The sequence below is a fragment of the Myotis myotis genome, unplaced genomic scaffold (assembly GCF_014108235.1).
Source record: "Myotis myotis isolate mMyoMyo1 unplaced genomic scaffold, mMyoMyo1.p scaffold_m19_p_4, whole genome shotgun sequence".
Classification (NCBI taxonomy): domain Eukaryota; kingdom Metazoa; phylum Chordata; class Mammalia; order Chiroptera; family Vespertilionidae; genus Myotis; species Myotis myotis.
Window position 1 is genome coordinate 59,526,789 of NW_023416346.1, and position 12,983 is coordinate 59,539,771.

Below are 12,983 nucleotides of genomic sequence, written 5' to 3' on the forward strand. Positions count from 1 at the left end.
AATGCCAAAAGTAATCTTTCCAGACCACCTTTAAGGGAGCTCATAATCTTGTTAACTATCCTGAGGTACAATCCTGTCTTGCTTTCTCCCATCTATATATATAAAAGCCTAATATGCTAAGTGTCCGACCGTTTGGTCAACTGCTCAACCAGTCACTATGATGCGCACTGACAACCAGGGGGCAGATGCTCTGACCAGTAGGTTAGCTTGCTGCTGGGGTCTTGCCGATTGGAACTGGGAGAGATGGGCCAGACATGCCGTGGAGCCCTCCTGTGGTCCTTCCCCAGCCAGCTGGCCCTGATCAGCCCCGATGGGGACTGGGTGCGATGGACCGGACACGCCCTAGAGCCAACCTCCTGCAGTCCCTCCCTGGCCTCTAAAATACTTCTTTTCAATGTGCACGAATTCATGCACTGGGCTTCTAGTTTTCATATAACCTTCCTTAATTCCAATGCATAAAAGAAACTGCAAAACTGTTATTCTCTGCAGCATTTGAGATCTTGTCATTAGTTTGGCTCAAATAAACTTTTACAAAAATTCTCTGCAAGTTCACCCTGACCGGTTTGGCTCAGTGGATAGAGCGTTGGCCTTCGGACTCAAGGGTCCCAGGTTTGATTCCGGTCAAGGGCATGTACCTTGGTTGCGGGCACATCCCCAGTGGAGAGTGTGCAGGAGGCAGCTAATCGATGTTTCTCTCTCATCAATGTTTCTAACTCTCTATCCCTCTCCCTTCCTCTCTGTAAAAAATCAAAATATATTTTTAAAAAATTCTCTACAGCCCTGGCCGGTTTGGCTCAGTGGATAGAGCGTCAGCCTGCGGACTCAAGGGTCCCAGGTTCGATTCTGGTCAAGGGCATGTACCTTGGTTGTGGGCACATCCCCCAGTGGGGAGTGTGCAGGAGGCAGCTGATCGATGTTTCTCTCTCATCGATGTTTCTAACTCTCTATCCCTCTCCCTTCCTCTCTGTAAAAAATCAATAAAATATATTTTAAAAAAACATTCTCTACAAGTTTGAAACTTTCAGTAAGAAATTGACACCTTAAAAAAAAGAAATTGACACCTTACTTTCAGGTATAAATAAAAGCCCCTTTAGTAGTCAACTATCTTTTCTTGTACTCTATACTTCTCTGTGCTTCTTTTGCCCTTTCATTGACACCTTCCTTCCCAAATCTTTCAACTGCAGTTTCCAGAACCTCTATTCCAGGGGTCCTCAAACTTTTTAAACAGGGGGCCAGTTCACTGTCCCTCAGACCGTTGGAGGGCCGGACTATAGTTTAAAAAAAAAACTATGAACAAATTCCTATGCACACTGCACATATCTTATTTTGAAGTAAAAAAACAAAACGGGAACAAATACAATATTTGTATTTGCATGTGGCCTGCGGGCCGTAGTTTGAGGACCCTTGCTCTATTCCATGGTAATCTAAACCTATACCTTCAAAATATGCTTTCTCTGTCTTCTTACACTCATCAAATCTTGGCTCTCCCTCTCCTCCCAGCCAAGGTACTGTTTCCTTTAAATACATTTCCCTATTCCACTTCAACACTTGGAGGTAACATGGCCCCAGCTCCTCACTGCTAATAATGGGAACAGAATGTAAACCCCTTCTTTTAGAATGTAAATATGAAATCAGAAATAAATCTCCCTTTAAAAAGGGAACTTTAAAAAGATATAAAGAAAACAAATGACTCCCTGGTAATGGACAAGGAGACACCTGATCGGTGGTGTTGCCCTTATATCAATCAGGGGCAAAGCAGATGTACAGTCCTTAGTTCATCCTAGCTTGATGCCTGTGTTGGTGGTCAGAGCTGTTTCATGCCTGAGGCACATACAAAAAAAAAAAAAAAAAGAACGAAAACAAATGGATGTTCTATTTAATCAGGTACCACAGGGGGGAAAAACTGCCTAGCTTTAGAATATTTACAAATGTTTGCTGAGCTACAGAACCTCATTAGCAGTAACATTAGCTGAATTTGTTAGGCTAAGATCAAAGACCTATATTTCAGATTTCACTTTGCTGTAGTCAGTTTTTCTCATGAATTGGATTACTCTTTGGTTTTTTTAACCCAACTCAAAAGCTATCTATCTTCAACACTATTTCCAAACTATTACTCCACCTTTCTTACATAAAAAACCTTTCTCTTTTGTTGTACACTACCTTTACTTATTATTTTTCTGTATCTCTCCTATCTACCTCCTGGAAACTAATCTACATTCATTGAGAACCTTAGCACCCTCTGCCTCAAGTCCTGCCATCAACACCTCAGTCAGGTCAGTGTCCATGAAGATGGTCAACCTAATACTTTAGCTTCACAGTTCCTTGACCTCAAGCCAAGTAATTTTCACCTTCACTCTACCTTAGTTACCTACTCACAGCCACACATTAAACTTTACCATAACCTGAACTGAACCACCACCAAAATCTATTACTCTTTCTTTGTTATGACCTCCTATTCTTCTAGTTTTCTCACACCAACTCCAACTAGTTATTCTTGCTCTTTAACTTCAGAGACATTCAATCCCTTGATTCTTCCTTTTTAATGTTACTTTTTATTCTTTTTAGCCTTCTCTTAGCCTCACCTACCTATTTACAGTAGACCACACTGTTGATAATTCACAATTCTCTTTCACTCCATTCCACCAGCAAAATCCTAATTGATTCAACCCCATCACTCACTTTACTCCTACATCTAAGCTAAAGAAAAACACACAACTATACAGATTGGCACCACTCCAAATTTATGGTCTCCAATTTCATCTGGGCCCCAAATGAAGCTCAATAATCCTTTTATTTCTCTTCAATTAGCTCTGTCTCTTATTTTTATCAGTGGCTGTTCTAGGCACTGAACCCCCCTATTCATTTCTATTCTCTACAACGCACTTATTTTGAGAAATTTAACATGTTTAGTCACAAAGTATTTCAATTTCTTGTCCTTTCTTCCAACTGTGTGTGTGTGTGTGTGTGTGTGTGTGTGTGTGTGTGTGTGTGTGTATATATATCTCCTTGTCCCAGTCTTAAAGAATAAGTAGTACATGCCAACCCTCAACATCCACTCAAGCAAATCCCTTTATATAGTCTTAAATCAGTACCTTCATGTTTCTTCTGAAACCCTGCATCATCAATTATTTCCAATCCTTCCTCCATTTTCCACCTCTCCCTTTTCTTAACTAGCTCCTTCTATTCTAACTATAAACATGCTCAGGTTTCTCTCATTCTGGAGACAAAAAGCAAAATAATCCACCACAATATTCCCTTGATTCAAAGTCCTACTATAGCTATCTTTCTACCTCTTCTTTTCAGCTAAACTTTTGGAAACATAGCTATACTTATTGTCTTATTTTTGCTTCTCATTGACTCCTCAATTTCTACAATCTGGCTTCTACCACACTCCAATGAAACTGTTCACAAAGATAGCTAAAATCTCTGAATTATCAACCCCCCCCCCCCGCAATTTTTTCGTCCTTATCTTTCTGGACCTTCCTGGGATAATGGCAATATTATTATTTCATTCCTTGATATCCTGTATTGTTTATTTTCTTGGCACTATTGTTTTCCGGATTCTTTTCATATTTTTTACAAATTAAATTTACAACATTGGTTAATAACATTATATTTTAATGCTTCTTGAAAAGGTTCCCTCATAGACTCTCCTTTTTAGCTGAGAATTAAATAAGTATTCCTGAATTCTATCCTTAGCCCACTGCCTATTTCCCTTTCTCAATCCTTTCCTCTCCTCATCTCCCACTCTCAAATACAAATATATCCCTCATATAAAATAATGGTTCAACCTAATATTTATAGATAAGTAGCTCTCTAGACTGGTGGAATAAGAGAAGAAATAAATAACCAAATTAGAAGGTCAGAAGAGAATCACAAAAAGCTGTAAAATGAAGTTCCTGAAAATACATTAGCTGGAAGTGGTGTGTATTGTCATATAAATGATATTCGTCTAGTAATACATTACAAATAATACAAATAAATTTCAAATCCAAGTTAATGTAATAGGTAATTAATAAAATGCCATTTGATTATAACAAATTCTAGGATAACATATTTTTCCTGTAAATGTGGCCAACAGTGGGTGAACTAAGTTGAAGAAAAGTTATAAAAGAAATATTATTTATGTTGTCACTCTTCTGGAATAGGAATAACCATTCTATAAGAATGTGGCTCTCAAACTCAGGTAAAACTCCTGGAAGCCACAGTAGTCCTTTTGGAGACCCCAAACGAGTAACACAAGTTATCATATAAGGTTGTTACAATTTTATTAGCAGAAAACGACAATATTATAAATATATAGTATGAGTGTCACAGGGAGTTTTGTTTGCTTTGGTCATTACAGTTTTCCCAGTACCAAAAAGGGTGTCTAGCACATAGTGGATGCTCAATAAGTAATGGTGAAATGAGTAAGTGTATCTACAAAAATATTGACGACAACAATCAAACTAAATATGCTTAAGTATTTCCCAGTTTGCTTTTTATTAATACTTATTTGCAACCTGTTCATTCACTTTATTTTCTGTTATAAGAAGAAACAGTTTAAGAAAACTGTATGCAACCAAAATCTAAAAACAGAAAATTATGCATTAACTTTTATTTCAGTAATGTAGAACCTCAAGTCCAGGTCCAACAGAATCCTGTTAGAAAACCATTACGATAATGTGAGCTTGGAATCATACCACTGGCCATAGGATAATATTCCTTACTCAATCTAGTCAAGATAGTGGGGGTTTTTACCTTGAAATAAATGGTTGATGTAAAGAAGAGCTGTGCCAGATGGTCAAAAATAAATGGTTTCACCTCTAGGAATTAAAAAAAAAAAGTATTCAGAATCCTTTTCATTAATATTACATTGAATTACATATTATTCCAAGTTTTCATAATACATACCAGAGAAGCTGCTAAAAGGAAACCAGCTCATAAGTTGAAGGAACTGTGATCGACAACAGAAGCCATCCCAGAGAGGAAGGCTCTTATACAGGAATGCTTCACAGGAATCAAATCCCTCCTGTAACACAAGTTGATAATAAATAACTCTTATGGAACTCTTTTATGGAACTCTTCAGTCTTAAGTGCTCTCTAAGCAACCAGTTTATTCTGTGATATATTTATTTTACCCTTAGATTAATTTTGTCATCAATATAATTAAAAGCCAAACTTCCCCATAAAAAGGATCAGATGATGAATATTTGGATATACTGCCATCTTTATCAACATTGTTTTCAAATATCATAAACTTCATCAATTGGAAAGAAGGTAAAAAGTTACAGAATATTTTAAAAAATAAAATGGTATTATTTTGAAGTGCAGCCACTTAAGCAGTCAACCAAATGTATACAAGGCTGGAATTTCATTAGAGATCAGAGAGCAAATCCAAACTCTAGGCAGCTCCATCTAGGCTGTTTACGTTTCCACCAAGATGAGTAGCCAAGGCTTTCCTTTTTCCATTTGTCACCTTGAGCCTTAAATAGTGGTATAAACCAGCCCCGCGGATGTGGCTCAGTGGCTGAGCATCAAACCATGAACCAGGAGGTCACGGTTCAATTCCCAGTCAGGGCACATGACCAGGTTTGGGGCTTAATCCTCAATAGGTGGTGTGCAGGAGGCAGCTAATCAATGATTCTCTCTCATTGATGTTTCTATCTCTCCCTTCCTCTCTCTAAAGTCAATAAAAACATATTTTAAAAAATAGCAGTGTGCACTAGAATTCCATTCTCGACCTTCTTTTGATAACATGAATTCTCTGGACAACCTTATCCATAACATAGCTAAAACCACCATCTATGCCATGAGGAGTCCTAATCTGTACCTCTATCCCAAGTCTCATTCCTGAGCTCTAGAATTCTTATCTAACTGCCTACTATTTATGACCTCTTACATGTCCCACAGGCATCTTTTAAATCAAATTTATCTTTCCTTCAAAACCTGCTCCTCCTATACTCCCCTTCTCCCTGAATGCCACCATCATCCTTTCAAGCAGGAAACCTAAAGTCAACCTAAATTTATCCCTTATCTTCACCAGTATCCAAACCCAATTTCCAATTCCATTGTTTCACGCCAAATCCTTAAGATGTATTCAACGTTTATTGAGCATCTCTTTTGTATCAGGTACTAACCTGAACACCTGTACATGAAAAAAATTTAGACATGGTTCCAACTCACTGGGTGCTCATAATGTGTAGAAAAATAGATGCTGAAAGTGCCATGATACAAGTAAACACAAGGGAGCTAAGGGAGCACATAGAGCAAACATTTAAACCAGTGTTAGGTAAAGGTTTCCCAAAGACACCTGAGTTGCAGCTTAAAGTACAATTCAGGACTATCCAGGCCAAAGAATTGGTGGAATATATTCGACATTTTAAAAACATTTGTTGATGCCCTGGCCGGTTTGGCTCAGTGGATAGAGCATCAGCCTGCGGACTGAAAGGTCCCAGGTTCGATTCCAGTCAAGGGCATGTACCTTGGTTGCGGGCACAACCCCAGTGGGAGGTGTGTAGGAGGCAGCTGATCGATGTTTCTCTCTCATCGATGTTTCTAACTCTCTATCCCTCTCCCTTTCTCTCTGTAAAAAAATCAATAAAATATATTTAATAAATAAATAAATAAAAACGTTTGTTGATTATAATACAAGTAGTGACGCTAAGAGATTTATCTTACCAGCTAATTCAATTAATTGAACACATCCAATTACATCTTCAGTTTGTTCTCTTATTTGCATAATTTAACAAATAATTTTCTTCAAATCAAACAGTACAAAGACAAATGTCACTCGGCCTCATTTATAATGAGTTTTGAATTGAGCAAATATTGTGAAATGTGTTCAATAGATAACCAAATATATTTTAGTAAGAAGCGGTGGAGTGTATACAAGTGGAATCTTACTTGTAAGAAGCACTCTGCCTTGATGATAGTGTCCAGGAAGTTGGTAAATTCTTTTTCACATTCATAATTATTCACCTGGTACCAAATACATTCTGCAGCAGAAATATTAAACATAAGCATCAGGCTGTACAGCAATAAAAACTACATAAAACATAATTACCATAACTCTAAAATAAATAAATGACAAATATACACAAGCAATCAGTCTCATACACCTCTACACAGCTGTAGATTGCAATAGTTATGTAGAGGTGATAGTGAGATGTTCTTCACTAATACAGGGGGAAGGCCTATAGTGAAAAAATTCACATATATGAATGTGATTAGCTTTTATATCACATAATGATCTAAGATACTCTCATTTTTCTATTGTTTGAATTTTAAAACCATGACTGGTTACTAATTATTTAAACCCTTTCAAAATTTAAAAATTCTTTTTGTTCTGCTTTTACTTTATTAGTATTTATTTCATGCTGAATTTACTCCTGGGCCATAAGTTTTTGTTTCTTCAGTTTCGTCTGGGGTATCTTTTCCTTCTGTGCAACCTCTTCTGGTTTAGGAACAACCTGCTCTTCTTCAGTAAGGAGCATCTCCATGTGGCAGGGAGAGCTCATGTATGAGTTAATCCGCCCATGAGCTCTGTAAGTTCTGTGTTGCATCTTCGGAGCTTTGTTTACCTAGATGCGCTTAATGACTAGAGAATCTGCATCTAAACCTTTAAGTTTAGCATTACTCTCTGCATTTGTAAGCATGTGCAGCAAAAATTCAGCACTCCTTTTGGGCCACCGACCCTGTGTCCAACCCCACTGTTTGGCCTGGGCACACCTATGAACGCCACCATTATAACGATGGAATGGCACACATTGCTTCTGTAAACTGGCACCGTCACATACTTGGTGGCTTTTCAAATATGCATACCCTTGGTGGCCTGGGCAGTTTCCTGAGTGTTTCAAAGTGAACACGAAGATTTGAAGCTCTCAATTTGCATGATTTTGTGGGGTTTTCTGGGTCAAATGAATAGAGAACCATTTTCAGAAGTCACCCCTGGCTGCTTTTGGGAAGAGTAAAAATTTAAAATTCTTAATATTATTTTTTATATGAAAACTTCCATTTATTAAGCAACCACAGTTCCAAGTATTATCTAAAACATTAAAACATTTGTTCAAATAAATAACTAAATAAGTAAATTTATGAATGCCCTAAACTTCAATTAGGGTGAGCTGAACTTTAGTACATATAAATCTAATAACTGTATCATGCCCTACCTAAAGAAAAATTCCAAGTAGAGCAAGGTGTGTTAACTTGGAACCAACTAAAATCGACTTTTAAACACTTGAAGAGTCAGGAGTTGCCTATTCAGGAAAAAAAAACAATCTAGCAAACAAAGTACTATCTCTAGAGAAATAGACTCACTTGGAGGAATCAAATTATCAGGATTTACTATGGCCCATATGAAAAACTCCCTCACTGCCCTTTCCTTCAATTCTATAATTAAGAAATCTAATGACTAATTTTGCCCTAATGTATACTCATAACAGAGAGGAGATACTCTAGTTGGCAAAAATGAACATTTTGGTCACCAGAATCACTTCTAGTAGGAAATAATAAGGCAAAAGTCTCCTCTGGATTTTATTAGCACTGATCTGTAGGTTTTGGGGACTTAAAGGCAAGTTTCTGGACATACAAAGATGCAGAGTCCTTGCACTGTAATGGTCATCAAAGTGGAGCCACCCAATGGGTTTTGGTGGCCACCAGGGAGTATTTCCTTAACAACACACCTCCTTTCTTACTGCCCTTAAAATTACAAAAATGGAGGCATTCAGGCTGTGAATATGATTAATATCCAAGAAATAATGATAGCAGATGAATGCTCCTCCTGTCTAGAATCTGGCACCCTTATAAAAGAAACCCATTTGTAAACTATCGTGTTCCTTCCTTAATCATCCAACTTTTAAGCATCAATTTTTACCTTCTTGTAATGTTTGACTCAACCAATGATAGAGCCTCAGTAAAAGTGATTCATCTCTGACACAGTTAATATAGTGAAGTAGCAGAGAGTTGTTTAGCACTGCACCCATCTGAGAAGGCAGCTGCAAAGACAGAGCAATCAGTCAACTTAAGTATGTAAAAAGTAGGTCAGAGCAACAAGTAAATCATCAGATAGGAAATGCATAACAAAAAGATCAGCACATGGTCCAGTCACATACCTCTAAGCAATGAATGTTCTGTAAGAGTTGAGGGAAGCTTTTAAGCTGTTCTCCTGAAAATGCTCTATTCCTACTGAGATAATCAGAAAGACGCATCCCTTTTTTTCCATATTCTTTATTGTGGCTACTGGAATTTAGCACTGGTATAAGTGAATGAGAATTCCATTTCTAAAGAAGAAAGACAATAAAATATCAATGAACTAAGCAGACTACAAACTATAAATGTAAAAGTAGTTAAGGTGGTTCAATGAATGGAGTTTGAATGTGATTTGCATAGAATCCTGGGTAATGAAAACATATTTAAATATCTATAATCTCTTCCAACATCTGAATGGTTATTTGTGGATTTAATAAAAGAAGTCCTTAAAAAATCATTTGAGGTCTTTGATACTTACTCTTTTTCTAGGATGGACAGTAGCTGGACCTAACATCAGCTTCAGAGGTTCTGGAGAAGGTTCCTGATTCCTTTGCCTCACAGCAACTAGAGCTGTCTTCCACAGATTCTCCGAATTCTTAAAATAGATCTATAAATTTGGATGTAAAGTAAAGAAGAGTAAGTACCCATAAGTTGAAGCAACATAAAATCTAAAACTCTTCATTAATTTAAAGTAGATTGATAGTAAAATATTTTGCACCCATGCAAATCCACTTAAAGGATTTTTGACTTATCAAGAATCTATCAAATACATCAAATGGGATCGAAGTGCCAATCCCTAAAAATACTTCACAGGAACAGTATAAAAATAGATCTTAAACAGTATGCTGCCCTGGCCAGTGTGACTCAACTGGTTGGGCATCATCCTGTTCACCAAAAGGTAACCGGTTCCATTCCTGGTCAGGGCACAAGCCCAGGTTGCAGGCTCAATCACCAGTAGGGGGCGTATAGATGGTAGCTGACCTATGTTTTTCTCTCTCCCTCTTCTCATCTCTCAAATCAATAAAAATGTGTTTGTAAAAAATAAAAATAAAAAATATTTTAAAAATAAATTTAAAAAACAGTATGCTGTAAACATTTCAGTCCAAATCTGTAGATTAATAAAAAAAATATTTCAATCTCAATATGATTTATCACTCCTTAATCCCTTACCTTCTTCACAGGCAATGATACAGAAATCAAAGTGGGAACAAAGAACTTATACAGCGACAACAAAGCATGGAGATAAGGCTGCCTTCCCTGAAATAAAATAAAAGAGTTTTCAATTTTCAATTCTGTGGTAAGAAAAAAGAGTAACAATAAAATAAACAGATTGGGCATATATTCAGATACTAATTTTACTATGTATTACCGCTACATGAAGATGCTATAGAAAATCAAGAAATGAATAACCAGGCATTTAAATCAACTGTCATAAAACAACCCTCGCCAACCTGTTGTCTTCTCTTTTATGACTTATCCTGCTATTTTAGTTCTTCCTTATATTTTCTCTCTTCTTCTTTGCCCATGCCTTAAGCTTACCAGTGATGCCTGCTAGCACAGCTTACTCTCAGGGGTAGCATATTCATGACTCAAAGTTTACTCACTCTTGATTTGAACAGGAAGACAGAAGACAAGAAGGAAAGCCAAGAAAATAGAGCAAAGGAAATATTAATACACTAGAGGCCCGGTGCACAAAAATTTGTGCACTCGGGGGGGGGGGGGGAAGGGGGTCCCTCAGCCCAGCCTGTGCCCTCTCGCAGTCTGGGACCACTCAGGAGATAACGACCTGCTGGCTTAGGCCTGCTCCCGGGTGGCAGAGGGCAGACCCAATCCCTAGGTGCAGCCCCTGGTCGGGCTCAGAGCAGGGCCGATTGGGGAGTTGGGGCGCCGCCCCGCTGTCATGCAAAGAGCAGGGCGGATCGGGAGGTAGCGATGCCACCCTCAGTCACGCTCAGGGTAGGGCCGATTGGGGGGTTGGGGCACCGCCCCCCGTCACACTCAAGGCAGGGTCAGTGGGAGGTTGCGGCGCCACCCCCAATCACGCACAGAGCAGGGTCAATCAGGGGGTTGAGGCGCTGCCCCCTGTCACTCACAGAGCAGGGCCCATCAGGGGGTTTAGGGCTCCGTACCCTGTCATGCACAGAGCAGGGTCAATCAGGGGGTTGGGGAGCTCCCCCCGACACGCACAGAGCAGGGTCCATCAGGGGGTTGGGGAGCACCCTCTGTCACGTACAGAGCAGGGCCGATCAGGGGGTTGAGAAGCTCCCCGCTATCACTCACAGAGTAGGGTCTATAGGGGAGTTGGGGCACCGCCCCCTGTCACACACAGAGCAGGGCCGATCAGGGGGTTGGGGCACTGCACCCTGTCACACTCAGGGCAGAGCCGATGGGGAGGTTATGGCTCTACCCCGTCACACACAGAGCAGGGCCCATGGGGGGCAGGTGGGACGCCGCCCTCTATCACCCACAGAGCAGGGCCGATCAGGGGGTTGGGGCGCCGCCACTGTCACACTCAGGGCAGGGCCGATGGGGAGGTTATGGCTCTACCCCATCACACACAGAGCAGGGCACATCGGTGGGGGGAAGGGTTGGGGCGCCGCACCCTGTCACACATAGAGCTGCAGAGCGAGCAGGGGGTTGGGGAGCTCCCCCCTATCAGGCACAGAGCAGGGCTGATCAGGGGGTTGGGGCGCCTTCCCCTGTCACGAACAGAGCAGGGCGGATAGGGAAGTTGTGGCCCCGCCCCCTGTCACACACAGAGCCGCAGGGCGATCAGGGGGTTTGGGCGCTGCCCCCTGTCACGTTGATCCCGGTGCCAGGAGGCCTCGCGGCTCCACTGATCCCGGTGCTGGAGGCATATTACCCTTTTACTATATAGGATAGAGGCCTGGTGCATGGGTGGGGGCTGGCTGGTTTGCCCTGAAGGGTGTCCTGGATCAGGGTGGGGGTCCCCACTGGGGTGCCTCGCCAGTCTGGGTGAGGGGCTGATGGCTGTTTGCAGCTGGTCACACACCTTTCAGGGTGGGGGTCCCCACTGGGGTGCCTGGCCAGCCTGGGTGAGGGGATGATGGCTGTTTGCAGCTGGTCACACACCCTTCAGGGAGGGGGTCCCCACTGGGGTGCCTGGCCAGTCTGGGTGAGGAGCTGAGGGCTGTTTTCAGGCTGGCGGGTGACTGAAGCTCCCAACTGCTCCTTTTTTTCTTTTTCTTTTTATTCTGGGCCAGCTTTAGCTCTGAGACTTGGCTCCAGCTCTTAGGCCTCCGCTGCTGAAAGCAGGTATCTGGTTTGTTTGGGTTCTATAATCGCAACACTGTTTCAACTCCAGCTCTGAGATCCCGTCTGGCTGAAAGCAGGTTTCTGGGGTTTTGTTTAGCTTCTATATTAGTAACAGTGTTTCAAACTGCAAGCTCAGAGGCCGGCAGCGGCAGGTGGGGAACGTTGGAGTCCTCCGTCACTGAAGCAAGCAAGCCTCATGTTCGCTTCAAGCTGCCTGGCTGCCGGTCGCCATCTTGGCTGTCAGTTAATTTGCATATCCCCCTAATTAGCCAATGGGAAGGGTAGCGGAGGTACGGCTAATTACCATGTTTCTCTTTTATTAGATAGGATTATCATAATTCCTGAAAAAACTGATTAGGAAATCTAACAATTGGTATGCAGCAGCCAAGCTGCTTCCTATAACTGAAATAAGTCTTAACAAAACCATTAATTTTACAATGATAGGAGTCATTACTGCTGGATACACGTGTTTGATATATCTGACTACCCAGAGCTAGCATACCACTAAAATGAATTCCAAGGAAATAACCAAAATGCTTTATCATAGTATAATTTTATTGAATCAAATACTGTATAAAATAAGGGAGGCGGAAAATGGGGCTTAGGAATACAGTATTCCTATTTTATAACAGCTTCTTCAAATTAAATTTATTTTAACAAAACTGAAATGGCCCAGTTTATCTATGCTGAAATATCTT

General features: G+C 40.6%; 1 protein-coding gene and 2 pseudogenes across 3 annotated transcripts in view; 1 reads left to right on the forward strand and 2 right to left on the reverse strand.

Moving 5' to 3' along the window:
• CENPI (centromere protein I) overlaps window positions 1–12,983 on the reverse strand; it is a 101,367-nt gene that overhangs the window by 52,720 nt on the left and 35,664 nt on the right. For all 3 annotated transcript variants that reach the window (XM_036305210.1, XM_036305211.1, XM_036305209.1), the window contains 7 exons: window positions 10,180–10,266; window positions 9,488–9,616; window positions 9,093–9,260; window positions 8,855–8,975; window positions 6,886–6,977; window positions 4,894–5,011; window positions 4,741–4,805 (listed from right to left, as the gene is read on the reverse strand). In XM_036305210.1, coding sequence (XP_036161103.1) covers window positions 4,741–4,805; window positions 4,894–5,011; window positions 6,886–6,977; window positions 8,855–8,975; window positions 9,093–9,260; window positions 9,488–9,616; window positions 10,180–10,266 — 780 coding nt within the window. The remainder of the gene's footprint in view (window positions 1–4,740; window positions 4,806–4,893; window positions 5,012–6,885; window positions 6,978–8,854; window positions 8,976–9,092; window positions 9,261–9,487; window positions 9,617–10,179; window positions 10,267–12,983) is intronic.
• Window positions 1,690–1,834, forward strand: LOC118654893 (annotated as a pseudogene).
• LOC118654059 lies at window positions 7,364–7,914 on the reverse strand (annotated as a pseudogene).